This window comes from Brachycentrus maculatus, unplaced genomic scaffold (assembly GCF_059751285.1).
Source record: "Brachycentrus maculatus isolate JH-2025_06_01 unplaced genomic scaffold, ASM5975128v1 h1tg000023l, whole genome shotgun sequence".
Lineage (NCBI taxonomy): Eukaryota > Metazoa > Arthropoda > Insecta > Trichoptera > Brachycentridae > Brachycentrus > Brachycentrus maculatus.
In genome coordinates, this window is record NW_028280777.1 from 352,292 (window position 1) to 374,819 (window position 22,528).

At 28.0% G+C, this 22,528-nt stretch overlaps 1 protein-coding gene across 7 annotated transcripts in view; it reads right to left on the minus strand.

The window, feature by feature from the left end:
• Nucleotides 1–3,154: 3,154 nt before the first annotated feature.
• The window catches only part of pHCl-1 (pH-sensitive chloride channel 1), a 220,448-nt gene continuing 201,074 nt past the window's right edge, over nt 3,155–22,528 (minus strand). For 2 of the 7 annotated variants that reach the window (XM_088268320.1, XM_088268305.1), the window contains 6 exons: nt 19,082–19,234; nt 16,117–16,331; nt 11,651–11,701; nt 6,198–6,260; nt 4,640–4,750; nt 3,155–3,949 (listed from right to left, as the gene is read on the minus strand). In XM_088268320.1, coding sequence (XP_088124446.1) covers nt 3,803–3,949; nt 4,640–4,750; nt 6,198–6,260; nt 11,651–11,701; nt 16,117–16,331; nt 19,082–19,234 — 740 coding nt within the window. In that variant the 3' untranslated portion in view covers nt 3,155–3,802. Of the gene's footprint in view, nt 3,950–4,639; nt 4,751–6,197; nt 6,261–11,650; nt 11,702–16,116; nt 16,332–19,081; nt 19,235–19,701; nt 19,855–21,535; nt 21,611–22,528 lie in introns of all 7 variants that reach the window. The other 5 variants (XM_088268329.1, XM_088268312.1, XM_088268353.1 and 2 more) reach the window with 4 other exon arrangements.

The following is a 22,528-nucleotide window of genomic DNA, read 5'->3' on the forward strand; positions in this document are numbered from 1 at the left end:
AAGACAGATTTGCTTCCCAGAGAAAATCAGCATGAAAATATACAAAGTCAGTTATAATTTTTTCCTATATTTGCTTCTTTGTACCATTAAAATGTTAGAAAATAGCTTTTTATTGTATATATGTAGAGAAAAATTAAGTAAATACTTTTTTTTATGTTATGTGGTGTCGTAAAGAATTTTAATTAAAATTCATTGTTTCACCTTTAATTCAAGTATACAATGCCATAACTAAATATTTTCCATAATTTTTATTTGTTTTACAAATTACCACAATTTAGATGCGTTATATTTAATTGCAGATTTACGAACATTATTATCGTAATTTTTTTCTATAAATTGTTTACTATGTTAATGAGGCAGCAATTTATTTAACATTTAAATATATTTACGGCTTACTATATAAAGCAAATGATATGTCAGTATATATCAAGTTTTTTACATTATTTTATCACATAGATATTGGCCAACCATGGAACATTGTCTCAATACAATTATACGGCTTTCTTTTTAAGCTTAAACTCTGTATTTATTTCCGACAGTTACACCGGTACAAGAAATGTTGTATGTGAAACCATATGCATAAAAAGATATCTTATTTTCTTTGAATGAAATAGTAGGTTCCTTTCTTTTTAAGTTTAAACTCTGTATTTATTTTCGACAGTTACACCGGTACAAGAAATGTTGTATGTGAAACCATATGCATAAATAGATACATATCTTATTTTCTGTGAGTGAAACAGTAGGTTCTTACCTTCTGTAAGTATTAGCATATTACTGGAATATTTTTTTAGAGATTTAGATTATCGAGATTGTAGTACATGTAAAATTAATAAAGCGCATTTTGTATTCTTGGTTCTATCAATGTTTAGTCAAGCATGGTACGACCCAATATGAAATGGTCAAATATTTTCCTTATGTGCTAGTTTCAAACGAGTATTGGTCCGTGGCTTAGTGAAGCGGTGAAGGCATCATGCCGGTGCAGAAATTCAACGTAAGTTTGTAAATTTAATCGCAACAGGCATAGAAATATACTTTTCTTATGAAAAGTTTTATTGCGAAATATTTAGCTTCGTATTTTAGTAAAATCACTCATAAAACACGATAAATATTAGATCTAGCAATTTTTTATCGTGACAATAACGACAATTAAGTGAAGACAGATCCATCTTATGAATGTTTAGTGGCAAAAGATTGTGTAAAACGTAGGCACTCCTCTCAAGGCTTTTGGGGTACTGGGTTTACATACATATTTAAATTTATATTAATACGTATAATACAAATTTAGGTTTTTCTTTTAGGTTTGTGTTTTATTTCTGTGACAAAGTAACCGTCGCATGGTAAAAACGAACTTGCCGCAGTTTACTTTTGAACCACAGAATATTAACAGTTGTTTATTTATTTTCTTTTCTCATTTATTAACATTATTTTAAATATATGAAATTTATGTAAAATAAGCTTATAGATTTTTATAAAGAATAACGATGCAATTAATACATTTGATTATTTCTGTACTCTAGGTAAATGTGCAGGTAATAGAATTTATATTTTACAAATTTAGAAATATGTATTTTGATTATTAATTATAAAGGCGTAATTTCCATAAATCGGCCTTAAACTATTCTTAACGTAAACCTAGATCCATACAAACTCTGATGAACCAAAGCAAAATGTTTAAAAATTACCCCACTTCAAACAACGCATATAAAAAATCTACTCTATAATATTTATTGACTTAAATCCTATAATTCTAGCAATTTGAACTTGTGGAATGCTAATATCAATGTGCATTCTGTGAATTAACTTGTTAAAAATACTTTGTGTAAAGTATCTCTCGTTTTGCTAGTAACTCCAGTCATCGATTCGTAGAGAAAGTATGCTAGCCGATAAATACATGTATATATCGCCATATTTATTTACTTAAAGACATCACTATATTTGTCTTCTTACGCTCTCTGATTTAGAATTTGATTGAAATTCCCTAATTTCTCTAAGTATCATGAATTAAAATTAAGAAATAAAAACAAAAGTATATTGATAATATCATAATCGTACAGGAGAAAGTGACTAACTACCAAAATGTAGAATGTTCAGGAGGGCCATTTAAGTCACTTTTGCTTTGCAAGAAAATAAACACCAACGCAGTTAGTCATTTTTAACAAGTCAATATATTATACTTCCAAGTTTAAAATCCTTTGGGATTTTTTCAGGGCAATATTAAGCTAGTAAGATAGCAAATAGTCAATGATCACGTTTTTGCTAAACAATGCACTTGGTCACTTTCTCCTGTATGACTACGATATGCTTAAAAAATAAAATGATTTCCTACTAAATTTCTTGACTAGTCAAGAAATTTAGTAGGGATTCCCTAGGGAAATCATTTTTAAGTGTCACCACAACATTCGAGATATTATATGTACTAAATTTGTTGCTGTAAAATAATTTTGTAAACATATTAAAACAATTAATTAATCGATTAATTAATACTTAATAAATAAATATTATCATAATATCATAATTTAATCAATATTTTAAGTTGTCAGTTATTTGGTGTCATATTAATGGACTTAAGAAATCTTTGTTTTTGACTAGAGAAAACCTTCATTAATTTAATTAATTGGTCAACTTTGATTTCACATTTTCCCTTCTTTTATACCATGCATTTTTAATTAACATTTCTCACCCGAAGTATCTTAAAATTACGCATACTCCGAAGGGGGGTATTTATAATAGTAATTGTGAATACAGTGAAGCATGCAGTTCAGTATGGCTGTCTCGCTTATACATGGCTCTAGCGCACAGTAGTTAGTGTGAAATAAATACACATAAAGTAATTGTTTCTATCTAGCGGTGAACATTTCAGTATTATTTATTGCATCATTTTCACTATAAATCCCGCAAATATTATATCAAAATAATAAATAAAGACCATAAAGTTTTGAATATTTGGGATACCAAAGGATTCCTTAGTATTATCATAAAGATTACAACAAATATGTATTAAATTTCTCAAATGGCTATCAAGTTATAGAGTGAAACATTGATTAAGGGGTGTTTTACCCTCCCCTTCGATCAGCGTAGGTTAAAACATATATATATATATATATATATATATATATATATATATATATATATATATATATATATATATATATATATATATATATATATATATATATATATATATAGTTACGAGATAATACTTTTAATACCCTTCAACTGCCCCACAGTAAAACTGAGATTCTAGCAAAATAAGAATTTTACAACAATGTGAAAATTTGTATTTTACTATATTTTTTCGCTCAAGTACTATATGTTACTGAATGTATATATGTATATGAAGATTTTAATATGACGCAGATGAAAGGTATTAAAATGAACGAAACATGGTAAGTTCACCCGATAGCGTTGCGGGTGTATTGTACTTTTGTTGTTCTAAGGGAAGATTTAAAAATGTGAGAAGTGTACAATTATTGACTAGTCTCCTTTATACCTTACGTCACCACCTTAATTCTATTCAACAATATACGGTATCTTACAAATAACAAAGTTCAAACAATTGCATTGAGCTCTTAGAATATCAAAGCCAAAACTGATCTTATAACTCGAATATTTAAAATATTGCTTGAGAAAATTCACGCCAATCTACATAAGAAAAGTCTACCCTTTGAAAAACTCACTTGGTATTTACGGAAAAGCACTCAGTTATTATAATATTGGATTATTTGTATGTGTAATCGTACGAGCGTATCGAAGTATCAATACACACAGCTATATAGGTGAGTAATATTATGGGCCGGGAGTATTAAGAGAAACCTTTGTAGTGAATGAAAAAGAAAATTAAAAAGACAAAGTAGGCGGTAGGAAAAGTGATGCGAGCGATAACGTCGATTGTCTTGGCTACTCTGATTGGGTGCGGAGGCTCTTTCTTGCGAACTTGCACAAAACATGTCTAGAACAAAATTAGAAACAAAATATTAATATATTATTTATCGATTCGGCATTAACTTTGTGGAATGACATGTTGATTATTTTTTAAAAATTAAACACTTGAATATACCACTTGAGTTTTATTGAGTTTTATTTATATATACGACTAGTTTCAAAAACTTACAGATATTTTCATCTTCTGGTAAAAATTCAAACTAATGAACAAAATATTATTGCATATATTGCATAAAATTGCACACATACAGGTTTCAAAAATGGGCAGAATGGTGAACGTTGAGCTGGAGACTGACTGGATTATTTTGTCGTAACATAACGTCGTAACGTCGCTCGCGGCGAGCATCACCGAGCATCTGAAACTATGGATGGAGTTCTCGGCTCGGTGTACTGACTGCCTGGATGCTTGCATCTTAACGTGTTACGTTACGACGAAATGCTCCGGTCAGTCTCCACCTTTACACAAGTGTATAAAGTGATCGCTTAAGCCAGCCAAATGCCAGGTTGTAAGCCCTGAGGTGCTCAGACTTCCATCTTCTTTCATATAAAAAGAAGGATGGATATTTCATATCAAGATGAAATACCTTCAATATAGACAACATTTGTAGGGTGAGTTATCCAGTATCTGATAAATGATAATAATATTGTTCTTAATTTCTTTTGAGATATTTATAAAATAAGCAAAAAATGTTTTTACCTCTGTAGCACAACCATTATTAGCAGAATGTGTACAAGGCGTTGGTCCTCCAGCACAATTGGTGCAGGCTACTATTTCGTTTGGACCAACTGAATCTCGTTTCTTCTCTCCCTATAATAATAACAACAAAACAAGGTTAAAATATTTTCAATGTCATGCTAACATTTTTTTGTTCAGAAAGTAAATGTGTATTATTAATACATCAAAAAAACTTATTTTAAAAGGGTAGGTAAGATTGCCCTAAATCAAACGAAAAAGTGAAACATTTAAAATGTATGCTGCTTGTAGTGTTCAGGTTTGAAACTCTGATAAATTTTATCACATTGCAATATTTACTATAAATATCAACAGATGTCACTTGATCGAAATGAATACATTAATTTTCATACATAAAAAATCACATTATTAAAAGTATTTAAAAAATATTACAAACACATTTCTAGATTTGTTTAGATATAAAAGGACCTCAGTCCTTTTAATATTCACAGTAGTTTGAAAATGCCATAACAAGGCGAAACAATTGTCACAAATTTTATTTTCATGTGTTTTAAAAAACAATTAAATACAATTTAATAGACTTTCAAAATCAGTGTTTGATTTTAATATTTAATTTTTAAATATTTATTAATCATAAACTTATTACTTACTAGTGATATATTTATAAAATTAGGTACAAAAATGAACAAAAAATAAGGTAATCAATTAATATGAATATATATATGTACATATGGCCAATGCACCGGACATATTGAGAACCGGAATTGGTGACATTTGTGCAGTGGAAGAAATGTCAAGTAGAAAATGATCAGGTAATTATGATGGTGATTTACATATCAAACAATGCAAGAGTTAATGATAACATTGAACTCATTCATGAAGTTTTATTGGAATACACTTTTGAAGTGCAACATTATTGGAAAAAGAACTGTACAAAATGCAAATGATAAGTAGTGATTTGAACATCAACTTCAACTCAGATGAAGCTCAACCATTGATAAAAAAAATTGGATGAAAAGTTTAAGTTAAAATTGAATACTGACAAAAGTAAGAATTCAATTTTAACCAGATCAGGCGAGATTAGATCGACGTAGTATTCTCTAGTTAAGAAAATTTAAAGTCTAAATTATTTGTATTGTGCTTCATCCATCATGAATCCATATTTTTTTTCTTTTGATATGAATTAATGGAAATTGATAATTAAAACAATTATTTCATTTAATAAAGAGAGGTTTGCTTCAATTAAATTCCATATAACCAATTTCTTATCCTTAAATACTAAAATTGTCAAAGATGCAAAGAGCGCATAGCATAAAATCAACTGTTTCTAGAACATAAACAGTTTCAATTCTAAGGTGTGAGAGTCTCACACACATTTTTCGTTTACTATTTTGCATGCTTGAGGGATTGATATACTTACAGGCTGTCCATTCCACGGCGGCAAGAAAACAATAAAGTGAATGTTAGTAAGTGCATACACTGAATTACATATGACAGGATGTTCAACCGATTTCCAGCATTGTTAGGGGAAAGATGTTGGCGTGGGACCAAACCAACTTACTGATATGCTCGTTCCGGGTTCTGAAATATCGGGGTGACTCTTCATAACAGACTCCACTGATTCCTAAGACATTTAAAAAACCACTCAATATTCTTGATGGGTTTTCAAATTGCATAGTTCAATGAATTCATAATAAAGCTACAATTATTTCAATAAATGTATTTATCTAAATATCATTTTGAAATATTAAAAAACCATAAAACGAATTTTGGCATTATTTCCACGGGTATCAAAAATAAATGATAAATTGTGTTGTAAGTGTTATAAAAGCATTAATTAGAACATTTTTTATACCTACTCATATACAGTAAGTCCTCACTTCTTCTTCTAACCAATATCAGCAATAAATGGTGTATAAGGCACTGAATCAATTCAATGCTTTGTTTTTGTGATCGTTAACTATATAAAGGAAATTTATTAGTCCTTTGCTTTAAATACCAGTCAAGAGTTATATGAAATAAATACTAGAGTGAAAATTCACATATATGTATTTATTTTAACCCCTGTGCATGGTAGTCAAATATGCCAACCACTATCCTACGGAGGCAGTCAAGAACTAATGACGACTTACTATTCCATTGAAAGGGTCATAAAGCAAATTGGTAAATGAATATCTCATTTCTCAATTCCCAGACGTCGATTGTTACTAGCGGTATGTATGATTCATCTTATAACAATAAGGGTCTTTTCATAGAGATCCTTAGGGCTTTTGTAGTGGTCTCTATTGTGACAAGTTCCTAAGATGGGTTATCTTTAAGTGAGGACCGCCTGCATATATGTACTTTTAAAAAAAATATACGCATCCACTTAAATTATTTTACATGAAAATATTAAATGGTATGCCAGGTATTAATAGCTGTAAGCTTTCTTATAATTATGATTTTTTTATAATTATTTTATCCTTAAGCTGCTAAATTTCGATATACTCGTATAGTAAAACAAAGCCATTTGTTATTATGTTTTTAGAATACGTATTGTGACCAAAGAATGAATGCTATATCACACAGTCTGTCCTATAGATTTTAATAAAAAAATGGCAACTTTCAATGGGAAATACAACCTGTTAAACATATTTGTGACCATTCTAATAAAAATATTTTTTTACAGATTTTATAATACAAAAAATTGTCAAGCTGACACAAAATATATCTTTGAATCTACTCTTTTCACAATCGAATTACAAAATCAGCTCTCTTCACTGAATTAAAGTATTATAATATTGAAAATCATTATTTCACGCGTTTTCATGTTTGTGAAATAATTCTTAAAGAAATCATATCTCACTTACATTCATGAATGTCTTGCTTATGAAGTAAACTTCTGGAAAGAATTAAAGCCTAAAGTCTGGACAGAAACATATGTAATCGCTTGCCACATATGTTTTTTAAACATTTTGTTTGAGTATGTAGTTTTATTCATGAGTAGAACCAGAACTAAAAGGTATAAAGTGGTCACATGAACCAATTCAATTATATCTCATGAAAAAAATTAATGGTGATTAATCTTCACAAGGAGGTACATTTTGAACATATTTGTTTAAACCAATATTTTTTTGATAAATTTTGTCGAAGGTTGACATCTTTGCCTTAAACTTATTTTTGCTATCCTGAGAAATTTTAATCATAGATTAGTAAAGCACATGTTCAAAAGATTTTTATGTAATGAAAAAAGTAGTATGTAATCGATTAACATACAAATACATAAATGAAACCTATAAAGAAGCAACCTGATTACGAGTAAGCTGGTCTGTGAATTGTTGCAGTAAAAGCTCATTAATTCAAACAAATATACTAAGGGTTTAAATATAATTCTGAAAATATTTTAAAATTCTGCAGCTGTAATTAATAATATAAAGCTTTCGAAAATCTTTTTTTAATATCTTTCACTGATTTTTATTTCCAATTTCAAAGTTGTGTTATTTATTCTAACGAAAAAATAATTATTATGTTTTTCAACAAAAACTAACGTTCAAATGACTCTGAAATCTAACAACGGCTTATGCAATACCACTTATCAAGTTCCTACTGAGCCCTATTTCTAAATGTAAATGGGATTACTCTTTGTGATAAAAGTTACTTTAAATTAATGGAATTTGTACTATAATTTGAAGTTAATGTAATTTCACGTACTTGAGTGAAAAATTCGCACAAAAAATATGAAAAAACTCATCGTGCTGTTAATATATGAAAACGGATAGATTTTATTTCGGATCAGCTAATAAGATATTTTTTTGATTTTTGATCCCTTCAATTTTGAATTAACGAGCGTTTACTGCACATCTTTAAAAAAAATGGGTGTCCATGTATATTTTTTTTCAGTATCTTTTGTCGCATGTGGAAATGATAACAATAAAAAAATTAACTTCATTGTTATGTGATGTACATGTTTAATGTTTAAATAATAATTTGTAAATGAGAGATTATTAATATTAGTTTTCTTTGTGTTCAATACAAAAGCGCTATAAGCTTGTTCCATAAAGTTTCTATTTGTTCCAACAGCAGTCTATTTCCTTTCTTCAAAGGCAGCTTCAATATCAATCTACAATCCAATCTACCGCCTTAATGGAGTGATTCATTATTCATAGACAGCTAAACTTGTCAACGGGTAAGTTGCACTGTCGAGTTTACTTACGAGTAGCTAACTGTACCATAAATGTATGATTCGATGTGTTTAAACTAAGCAATAATACAAAGCTACACGGATGTAACACAACATACAAAGTAATCATGCCAGACTTATAGTATTATAAGCATAATTGCCAGGTATTGGAGCAGAGTTGGAATTCTTTATACGTACATGTTAGTTCAGCATGCATACCATACCTTAACAGTCCTTCAATAAAATTTGTTTATCATATGATATTGAATTAATGTTTAAAAAGTTTAATCCATGTTATACCATATGTAATTAAGGTTGTTAAATTAGGAAGGTTCCTTAAAATTCAGTCACAGAAAACATATTTGTTCTTTAAATTTTGCGTAGGTAGATATATTAGTTTATAAAACAGTAAAAGCCCGTTAAATGCCTCGTTTCGAATTAGCGAAATTCGAACAAAACAATTCACTTATTTTTCATATATATACAATTTGAATGTTTGTTATCAAAATAACAAAAACAATGTGTTTGAAAATATTGAAAAAAAAACGTTTTTCGTTTTATTTTGTACAATACTCTTTTCTTTTAATTTTATTTAGAATTTTTTTTTTTGAAATTTCGATTTTACGTTATTTTGTTAAATTATGAATTTTTGTGTGAAATTCGTCAGACAGAGAGCCGCATTACGAAATATTTTCGAATTATGGAAGCATTCGAAATAATGAGCTTTTACTGTAATACATTAAGAGCATTATGTTATCAAAGCCTTATTTGAGTTGTGAAATGTTGAAGCTGGCGAGTGAAAAGGATGTGGCCTAATTCGGTGTGAAATCAGTTATTTGCAGAGTTTTGATTAGACTTTCTTGGTAATTAATAAATTTAGTTTTGTGTAATTTAAGTGATTCGTCATTGTAGTTATTTTTATAAGATCTTAAAACTTTTCATGAATAAGGAATCATAAGTAATAAGAGGTCGAAATGTTGCATATAGCCCTTTTCGTCTACATTGTCGTAGCTAGAAGAGCAGATTAGGTAGTTTATTTTGTATGTAGGAACCTGTAAATTTATGGTTTTTACAACAACATATTAAATGGGATGGCAGCCATGATTTATATACGAGTTTTACAATGAGTTTTATGTGATTTTAAAAATTATATTGTAATAAATTATTCCTTTAAAATTTTAATTGAATATATGCCCTAAAAATGCTTAGATGATTATCAAACCAAGCATGAGGTTATCATTAAAGCAATATTTTTCTAAGACAGTGTCGTTTTGATCAACAATAAATTAATGAATCGTAAGCCACTGATTAATATTTCTTACAATTGCTTAAAATAGTTAACAAGTTACCTACAAAATAAATATTTTAAGTATATGAGACAATGACATTAAACAAGCAATCAAATAATTGCAACCTAATTTTGTAATTATTATACTTTAAGTAATAAATAAATAAAAATGCAAGCAAAGGACTGAATGAAGAATAGAGGAGGCAACGTGTGTTAGAAGAGTGACAATATTTAAGCTTTTTAAACATTTTTAATATGCAATAAAGACGTTTTCAACAGTGTCACATATATTTTGTGGGTACATAGAATAAAAGCGTTATCATAATTCTTTTGCAAAAAGCGTATTCACATTTTTATGATAAAAACAACACACTAAAAGTAAGCAATCATTTTCGAATTTTCACTTCATTGACTCCACGTTTCGTGAAGTTGTTTGCCATAAGCTTTTGGTATATTGACTCATAATAAATGCACAATAAGCTTTTCATGCTGTTTGTAGGTTCCAGTCTTTAATAACAAAACACCTATGAAATAAAATTATTTATTTTAAATATCTACCCTACAAAAACCTGTTATCTGATTTAACCCATTGAAAATTAAACTTCAATAGTTCCTTTCCAGTTTAACCTTTATTTAGTGTAACCATTTGGTAAATTAACTAATTTGAGTTAATTATATTTTTTATTACTTTCCTTACAACCACAGGAATGCAAGAAAAAAAGTTGATGGCAGTACAACCGATTGATAAATGTTGCGATTTTAGTTACATCATCAATAAAAAAAGTTAACCCGTCATATTAACCTGTTCTATTAGGAACTCTTTCCATTTAGATAACGTCAAGATGACACTTGATAATAAAGTAGCTTGTTTTTAACTACAATAAAGACGTGTTGCTTCAGTCTGCAATGCAGCATATTGCTTTATTCTAAATTAAAGACATTTTGCTTTATTCTTCAATTTAGACTCTTTGCAATTGTTTACAATGCGGAAACGTTGCTTCAATCTAAAATGTAGACATGTTGCTTTATTCTAAAATATAGATGTGTAGCACTAATCTACAATACAGGCATGTTACTTTTGTCTGAAAAGTAAGTATCTGTAATGTAGACTTTTTGCATTCGTTTACAGCGCAGAAATATTACTTTAATCGAAACTGTAGACATATTGCTTTATTTTATAATGTAGACGTGTTGCACTAATCAGCAATATAGGCATGTTAATTAAGTCTGAAAAATAGATACTTAGTCTGCAATGTAGACTTGTTGCATTAGTCTACAATGTAGACATGTTGATTTAGTTTACAATGTAAAATTGTTGCTTTAGTCTAATACAGATAAATTGCTTTAGTGTGTAATGTAGACAGGTTGCTTTAGTCTGCAATGTAGACAGGTTGCTTTAGTCTGTAATGTAGACGCGTTGCGTTAGTCTATGACGTAGACTCTACGTGATAAAGCGTCTGTCATCTCAGTCTAGTTGGCACTGCCTCCTCTACAAGTGAAGCGATCGGTGTGAAGGAATAATGATGGTATTTGTGAAGAGCAGATGTAAAGTGCCGAATTAGCTTACCAAGGGACTTGCCAGAATAATGCCTATTCTGCTCAGGACAGCCGGTAGCCGCTGTAAAACATCACACACGGTTCACTCCACAACCATATGACTGGGCGCACAAACGACACAATATGAGCTATTCAAAACTTCACAACAAATAATCATCTATGAAAATAATCCCATACAACACAAAACATTTAACAGATAATTGGATGAACTCTACTTTCTTAAAAAATATTCACTTAACCATTTTTTATATTTTTAGTTTTATTTTTTCAAACTTCTATTACAGAATATACGTTAATTGGCAGACTTATTTCTAAGAACCAATATCTTCCAACCAACCAAAAACTTACTAATGATACTGTTTAAAAGTTTGAACCCTATACAGCCGTTTATAATAAGAAGGTTGATAGTACTTGTACATAAGTATCAACAATAACAGAAAAAAATATAATTATATTATAATACAAAAAATATAATTCAGTTGCAATACGATCAAACAAAAAATTACAATATTATGTATATATTAAATTAACTGTGAATTCATGAAAGCAAGATAGGCAAAGGAATTAAGATAATTTAAGGAGCTGAGAAGAAGAGGTAGGCGAAACCGAGGAAGAATAATATGATGGACAGTTAAGGCTCCATTGATTCATAGGAAATGTTTCAAGCGTTTCCTGAAATTCATCAGAAATGGTGTATTTTTCATATGTAAAGGGAATTCGTTCCATAGTCTGGCCGCTCGGACAGAAATGAATTACTGAAAAACAACGTGTTATGGATGGAAAGTGGATTATACAGTTATACTGCTTGAAAGTTACAAAATATATATAATTTATATTTGAACCACTAATTTTGTGATTTTCCATTTTATAATGAAAATGTAACTTTGTTTTAATTCACTATAAATATTTGATTATACCGCTTCTTTATCAAGACTGATTAATACTTTTAGTATTAATCAATGATTATAAATCAATGATTTTTTTCACTTGACGTGAAGTTTGTGTAAAAATACGTTAAAATTTAATAGTTTACATTTTAATTTATGAACTATAATTATTTTTAGTTGTGATTTTACTACAGCAGAATTGTAATAAATATCTGAAATACTAATTGTTTTATGTTCAAAAGATTTTCTAACATTTAAAAAAGGTTTAATTTTACAAAATACTTTCCGTAATATAAAAAGAAGGCAAAAAAGATTGAACATAGAGAAGCATTAAAATTTTGAATGTGAATTGAACCAAATATAATTTAAAAAAAATTAAATCTTTATTTTTTAAAAGCATCGTTTAAATGCGTGAAATAAAATGCAAAATTAAAATGACTTAATATAAACATTTTGTTTTTTAAAAATACTAAAAATTCAATTAACGTTAGTAATTTAAAACATTTTATTCAATAATTAACTAAAGTCATGTTATATATAAAATACACATATTTTCCTTTTGAAAATTAATGATATTTACAGAGTGGAGAACTTTGAAAAAAAGTATGAGTGGTTCTCTAATTCAATTTGATTCTCTTATATTATTTTTCGAAAGTAAATATTTATAGCAAAAAAATAACTAATAAAATAAAAGGTTGTGATGACTCCTAATATTGTATAATACGAACCTCGTTACTGAACAGTAAATCTATCACTCATTTATTGTATTCTTCTGAATTTCCTTCTCTATTTTATGTTTTTTTTATTTATCATTCACAGTAATATTAAAAAAATACATAAAACAAAAATTTATGTGCTGTATGAGTTTATTTTGCATTTACAGATAGGAGTGTAATATTTGAACTTCAATATTCACGAACCAACATTTGTATATTTTACAATTATTTACTTTTCAATTATCAGTGTTTTTTATCTTTGAAAATAAAGATAAACTTATTTATTACTTTAACAAAATTGTATTGTTCTATTCCGCAATCCCAGCAATGAGGTACCTAATTCATTAACTACTACTTGTGAGAAGCTGACCTCGAATAAGACGCGAAAGTGTTCAGAGACAGTAAAATATGTAGAATTATCTAAAAACATTTAAAAATAAAGATATTATTCTCTAAATCTTGTAAAATAAGAATACGCAGTGTAAAAACATGCAATGTTAAAAAAATGTTTTGAAAATTTATCATGCTTTCAATCGAAATGGAAATAGCTTATAATCAAAAAGAAACGTAATGTGAAACGCCCCTTACTAGCGACTATGAATAAAATTTTATGTTTTTCATCACTGATACTCATGGATGACGTGAAATTTACGTTATATTGACAAAGTTGATAATTTTATTGATAGTCGTTAGGGGTCTTAATCTACGAATATTTGTATATTATATGTATCGATTAAATTATTTTTAATGTAAAAATATTGATGTTTCGTTATTGATATTGATATAATCCATTTTTTGTTGTTGGATTTATAAATATTATAACCAATTAATAATTTGGAAAAAAATTCCAAAAATGTGTTCTGTTAATGTAGCAATATTATAATAAAAATGACCGATTTTACAGTGCTGTAAAATACAATGAATTGCCGAATATATTTCTGAAGAGGCGTATTTTAAAGCCAAAAAGTAAAAGAAACAGTATGTAAAAAAATGTATTTCTTATTTGAGATGAGTATACAATACATGGTTTTTAAATGAGATGTGTATACTAATTACGGTTTTTATGAAATATGTGTATACAATACGAGTATGTACTTTCATAAAATTGTAAAATAGGACAAGATATCGCGTACGTAATTGTATTTGGATGTTGTATGTAATTTGTGTTTTTAGAAATATTAATTTTTAATTAATGTTATTACTGTTGATTTATCACTTTGTAATAATTTAATATGGAAAACATATAGCACTCGTACAACATTAAGCTAGCACATACATGTATTAAAATATAATAACGCGCACATTGCAACATTCATATATGTATATAACAAAGGTGCATTAGTTGAAGAAGTTGTGTGCAAAATTTAATCTGTTATATAAGAGTATTATCTAAATTGTATGCTGTAAAAAAAATATTGAATAAAACTTCTGGTTAAAATCCTAAAAGACGTAAATTTTCATACCTTAAAATTTTGTTAATTTCTTTGTTAAGAATCTACATACACTTTTTTACATGAACTATATGTGATATGGTACATATGACCAAAATCAGAGGAATTGTAGAATTACAATAAATTTAAGTGTTATTTTTATAATTTAAGAAAATTTATAATTTAATTAATATAATTTATAATTCAAGAAAAATTACTTTTTAATTAAAACACGGGTAATTTTCTTTGAATTTCAAATAACCTTTTATCTTAATTTGTTTTAAAATGATTTAATTGATTAAAAAAAAACATTTGAAACTGCAATTTTTTTAGATTATCGTTAAATATGTAAAAAAAAATTTAATATATTTTAGTAGTCAATAGCAAATAAACACATTTTAAAATGGTAGTCTCACGAAAAAATATCCATTTCAGTATACCTATTTGTTGAAAATGATTGTTTTGTATTGATTTTTGTAAACATCCTCTATATTTAGTAAATGTTTTATCTTATGTATTATACTGAAATGTGTTGAATGTAAAGTTTGTTCAGTTATATATATATATATATATATATATATATATATATATATATATATATATATATATATATATATATATATATATATATATATATATATATATATATATATATATATATATATATATATATATATATATATATATATTTTTAAATGTATAAAAAACACAATGAATTTTGAAATCATAAAATTTGTACTGGATTGTCTAAAAACTGTACAAGGAGTCGACAATAATACAAATCACTTTAGACTTCTCATTTGGGTTAAGGTGTGATGATTGCAAACCATAATTATTATTCTCGTTATTATCAATTCATTGAAGTTATTTAACGATTTATTTTAAATCGCTCAAGGGTATTTCAACTTGTGTAGCAAAAAATGCATTGATATTTTATTTGCCTCTTAGTGAAATTTCTTATCTGTGGCGTATCTTGTAATTACCCCAATCAACGGATATGTATTTTGTGATATTAAGAAAATCGAATTACGAATTTAACTGAATGTACCTATGTATATTTTATTATAATCAATTTACATGTACACAATTGACATATAAAAATTAAAATTTAATAATATACACAATTATTAAAATATTACATTATTATATTTTCGTATGTCTAAGTGCCCCGTTATTAAAAATCAAGTCAAGTTGTGTTAAGGTTGTCTTGAACCTAGCAACCCTGATTTAAGGTCAGCGACGGTAGCCACGGGACAACACCCCAAGTTAAGGGTTGCGGTTTGGTATGAAAGGTTCATGAGTAGTATGCACATCACCTCCTCACCCAAATTGAAAGTCACGTGGGGATTAATACCGGTGTGTAAACATGTAGATAGGTCTACGACAAAGCCATGATAATGAAGCGAAAAACCGTGCCAACGTTCTACACGCGTTGAATCTCACCTGAGTGACGGGATTCTCTCCCGGGCGATACACCACATTGTGTAAGGGTCTCTTCCTCCCGACGTAATTGACGCAGACGAATTCTAGTAGGGAGGCATATATGAAGCACATACACACTCCGTCCCACACGTTCATGGCCGTCAGGTTGGACACCACAGGCAGAGTGGAACGGAAACCGTTGGATGTTGTGAAAAAATTGAGCATTGTTGTGACGCCTGGAAAATTTAACACATTTCATATATTTATGTTGTGACATTATTGAAACATTGTAAAACATGTTTAATCAATTTATTGATTGGATTTAACAGTAGTATTTTTGAACTTTTTTAAATCCCAAAAACTTTCTTACATCTAGTCACACATACATAAGCCCTTGAACATGATAAAATTATCACGATTTCCGTTGACATGACTCTGTGTCAAGTTTTTCTCCGCCATCTTATCCAATTTCCACACTTTTAATTAGTTTATTTTCATCCGCATGGAATAACATTAAACTACTTTCCACGTATAACTTGGGAAGAATTGTCAAAGAAAATAAACCCTGTCGCGTAAAAACGGTTGTTTTTACCTCTTTATAGCTCTGTGTGAATTTAATTTTAAAGCCACTCAATATTTTAAATTATCACATGTCACACTTGCATTTCTTTCTATTGTCTTAATTTTTGTTCGTCATTCATTGATACATACATCTTAAATCGATTAACATGTCAACTATTTTTATTTATCAATTAATACCTAATAGTGAAAAATTATGTAGATCTATACAGTGTTATATTTATCATTTATTACTTCGAGGCTACTCTTATCTTTCAGGATAAATATTTTTATTTATAGGTATTAATTGATAAATAAAAATATAACTATTTTTATTTATCAATTAATACCTAATAGTGAAAAATTATGTAGATCTATACAGTGTTATATTTATCATTTATTACTTCGAGGCTACTCTTATCTTTCAGGATAAATTAAAAATATTTTAATAGCGGATATAAATTTGTTTGCGTTAACCCAATCGGGATTCGAACCTGAGTGTGAAGCATTATCTAATAGTGCTAACCACTACACTACAGAAGTAGCATATATTTTTTGTACAAAAATAATCTGAAGCAATTTTCTATTGTACTGTAAGTATAGTGTAATTAATTCAATGGCAAAAACTAATCACTTTAGTATAAATCTACTTTTTAATTAAGTTTTTAAATATGTACATACTTTTTTTAAATTATATTATCCAGTTTTAAATCGCTATTTATAGTCAAATTAACTATGATAATGAATAATTTTATATCTATCAATTTTTTTATTATTAAATCAATAAGCAGTGATACAAAAATAACGAAATATAATATCTAAAAAAATATAATTAAAATATTCACGTTTATGCTTTATCACCATTTGTACTTTATCGCACATACCATAAAAACAATTTTTAACATTTTTTTTATAAATAATGCTGTATGTAATAAAAAACAGATTTATTTAGGTGAAACAAATGTATCTTATCACCTATGTTAGATGAATTTAAAAAAAATATTCACAAACATGCTTACATACAAGAAGTAGAATGTTTATTTTACGTTTTAAACATGCTCAATTTTTACTTAGGAAAGAAAGAAAACGAAAGAAGAAAAGCTGGATTAATATTGTGGTATTTTTTTTTTAAATAATGATAAGAAGTCTTTCAAAAGCATGCCAAAGAGAAAATAAAAGTGCAGTAATATCAGAGTTAAATTATATTTTACAAGTAATTTTCTAGTACTTAATGCTTACCACCTTCAACTGCAAATAATCAAGGAATGATTCTTAAAATTATTAATTACTATTAAAAAACATTTAGTTTGTTTGTAAATACCCATCAGCACTGCTTAAATTATTAGAAAGTGTTTAATAAAAAATATCGACTTTGCAAAGGTTTCGCTGAACATCTTAGATTCACACAAAAGTATACCGCAAATTTTTGCGGGATAAATTGTACATATGATCTTCGACTGTTCCCGCTTGACTTCGCTCAAGCGAATTTACAATCGAACGTAAACGGAGTCAGCTAAAGCATCTGATTCATTTTGAAAAAAACTCAATGGTTTCAATATTGTTTTCCATTTTCACTAGAAATTATAAAATAATTCAACGTTTCATTACAATGGTAAAAGTGCCATTAGGGATTTATTACAACTGTTTTTTTCCTGCAAAGTAGGCATTATGATCAATCATATTAAATTACATTCATATTATAATTATTATTCAAAGTACTATTTTAGATTTCTGGCAATAAATTAGTTGAAAAAAATGGACCTCGTGTTTATTAGTACAAAAAGCTCATATCAGTGACATTGCAATAGCTACGAGTATGGTAAGGTACAGACAATTTCATTGAGAAAATAAAGACAATTTCACACTACTCTAAAAAACGCGACGAACTTTCTTTTCCACATTATTTTTTTGGTGTTATAATGGAAAAACCTACTGTTTCCATATATTTTTTCTATTTGCCTTATTTTGTCTGCGATAAAGAAATTGATTTTAATGGAAAAAAGTATAATTGCACGTTAATTTTGGATTTGGAATAATACAAAATACAGTCTGCTCACAGTTATTTTACCTCTAGTTTTTTTTTAAATTTAATTTATTTTTTTAATTATTTATACTGCCAAATAAATAATAATAAAAAACAAGAGGTAAAATAGCTGTGAACAGACTGCATTCAAATTTATTTGTTAAACCTTTTATTTAAAAAGAGAAATTTCTTGTTCTGATTAGACGTAAATGTTTTTGATTTTTGATTTAAAAACATACAGTTGTTGATTTATTTTAATTTTACACTATTGTATAATTAGCTGTTCTCGAGATATGTAGCTCATATTGAAATGTCGCCAATGATATGCATTTAAGTATTCATAAAATTCACATCACATTATTGTTTGGATTTATTTTGTCGTCAATATGTTTGTTGCTAACATACCTATCATGACCCTGGCGGGGACTGCATTCCACTCCAACCAGAAAGTGATGAAGGAAGAAGTTACTAAGATGATGCCGGGAATGAACACAGTTGTGAAGTAAAAGGACCTGTCCCTTGTAAAGATCAGGTCCACCTTAAGGCAGCTGTAATTCCCTATGATAGCAAGCAAGGATAATAAATAGGACTTCTAAACAAACCGATAACTTACTCTATGAATTTGAAAAGTGCACTGGTATTACATAGAATTAGTAAATCGATTTGCAGTGACTTCACGCGCACTTTGTTCAATGTTCAAATAATCCTACCCCAATTTTTACCTACCCCAATGAACAACAATTTACGCTTTAAATTTTGACAGTTAACTTGTTTTAAAACAGAAATATTACTTTTATAGAACCTTAAATATTAATGGTTAGGATTATTTGAAGTATTAACAAAGTTTGGGGTGATCAAATGTTTCAAATGAAATAAGAAAAAAAATCTACGATACTCAAATCTTTCCCATTCATCTAAATAATCTCAGCGTGCTAGTCAGGCGATGGACCTATGTAAATATTAAGATGATAAAGAAAGCAAGGTTGATTTCTGGGCATTCCATCCAGGAAGTGACCTGGTGTTACCTATCATGGATCTTGCCGGTACCGCGTTCCATTCTAGCCAAAAGGTTATAAAAGATGAGGTCACAAGGATGATTCCAGGGATGAAAACTGTCGTGAAGTAAAACGCTCGATCTCTTGTGAAGATCAAATCCACCTTCAGACAGCTGTAGTTCCCTGTATACACAGACACACAAAGGTACATAGACTATACACGAGAGGAGCACAGGGGGAGCAGAGACATGATTGGAAATGAAAAAAGGATACCAGGAGAAAAGGAAATATACCAAAAAAAATATTTAAAAAAGGTATTGGAACAATTTGTATGAGGTAACAGTGCAAAATACTTAGTGTTTGATTCAACATATTTGGAAACGTGACAAGAGATAATTATAGTTTTAATTTATGACCAAATGATTAACTGTTAGGAATACATATTACAATTTGTGTTTATATAAAAAATAGTACCCCGAAAAAAATGCACCGACCAATACAGTATCAAACTGTCTTAAACCATTTAATCAACATTTTAAATCGTAGTTTATTTCTCTGTTTTACAACAAATATTGATAAACGTATTATTAAAAAAAAATTAAAGGTTATATTGAGTGTTATATATAAGTAATTTTTATCAACACTTCTCGATAAGATTTTATTATATAATCCATTTAATATTACAACATAAACATCGAGAAGAAATGACATCAATTTTTTAATTAATTTATAGCTTAGTGAATATATGTAAATATATATATATATATATATATATATATATATATATATATATATATATATACATATATATATATATATATATATATATATATATATAAATATATATATATATATATATATATATATATATATATATATATATATATATATATATATATATAAATATATATATATATATATTATATATATATGTGTGTGTACATTTATTCAGTATAAGCTTTTATTTCAAGAATGGTAGTATTTATTCCAACCTTATGAACATATGGAATGAACGTAGGTTCAGCTGTAATCGGTAATTTTTCCAAGGGTGAAAACTTTCGAATAAACACGCAATCGATTAGGAATCAGGTAATGATGATGGTGCTAATCTATTATCTTCTTGGTATTGTATTTCTAGAAGTAAAATTACTTTTCAAGCGCTGGAAGCAAAATATTGCTAGAGTACAGTGGGCATACGTGATGATCATTTGTGTCTATTTACATGGATATTTTCCACGCACGAAAACGAGGTCATAAAAAAGAAAATTCATGGTAGCATTTCTTTTCATATGATTTATGCAAAGTGAAAAATCTCGGTAAATGGCCAAATAGAGAATGAAGCATATTTGAGAACTACGAATGTCTATATATGTTTTTGTATTTTGATAATTTGATACTATTTGCTTTTACACAATTTTTAAACAAGATAAAAAAGCATCTAAAATATGATATTTAGTCGATTTCTATGAAAATACTGTAGTAAACAACTGAATTTAGCTTAAATCAATGAATTTATTTCAAATAAATTTCTTCAGATACTTAAACATAAACTGGATGTGTGTATATAAGTATAAAAAAGGTTGATAAAATAGTATGTTTGAGAATTAAAATAACTTAATTATGTACAGTAAAATATTCAAGAGTAAATGTTCATCTATATTATTTGTCCCAGTTAACAAAAGCGATGTGTGATAGACGATAGTTACATGTTATGCAAAATAGTAAAATAAGTACAAGATATTGATTCAAATTGAAAGTATGTATACTTTTTTTAGGGAAAAAGTTTACACGTTTTTAGTATTTTGGATTATTTTTGTTATTTTTATGTGGATTATTTTATGGATTGTAGCTAATAATGAAGTACCTTGTTCCTCAAACCGTCTCTGGCAAAGACTACACTCCTGTGCTTCATCGTTCAGCAAAAAGGACAGGGCATCCGCTGCTTGTAAAAATGCGTATGTTTATCTACTTTCAACATTTTACCTCCATCTCGACATTTTACAAACTATTCTTCTGTCCGTAATTATCACTACATAACGGCTCAAATTTATGAATATTTAAAAAAAGCTTCATTACCTTTGCGTTTAAAAACCTATATATCTTTTGAATTATATATATACATTTTATAAGCGCAACAGAATTATTTAATATTGCGCAAAACAATTGTGGTAAGCTCGTTTTATAAGCATAACATGTATCATCAAACATTTAATAATATATTGTAATAACAATGAACACATGTATGAAATGAATGCAAACCTTATGTTTGAATTACATAAAATTTTTGTTGGTAATAATTTTTGTGCATCGAGTTTTACGTTGATTTTTTTAGAGCGAAATAAAGAAAAATAATACTATTTAAGAAAGGGTTATTGGAAGTTATATATATCTTAAAGAAAAGAAAGCTAGAAAAGTATTTATGAAGGGGAAGAAATACGAAGTAATACGTTTTATATTACAAGGCAAAGTGGAAGGCAAACGCAACATAGGAAGAAGACGTATATATTTTTAGAGTGGTTCCACTGTAGCAGTAAATCGCTGTTTAGAGCGGATGCAGAGAATGTAAAAATTGCCAAGGTGATTGCCTTAAACGTGGAACGCAATAAGAAGAAATAAAGAAACTCGAATAGGATTAATATTTTCCCGATGTTTTGCATTGTTTCTTCGACTTTAGAGAATACTATAAAAAGAGAATTGAAACAATCTCAGTTAAATACTCGTAATTCACATGTAATATTTTATAAGAAAGAATTTGTTTTTATAATAATAAATTTCTCATTTTTAACTGAATTTGTCAACAGGTTTATGTAGATATAAGTGCAAATTATTTTTCAGGTTTTTACAAGTAAACAATCTA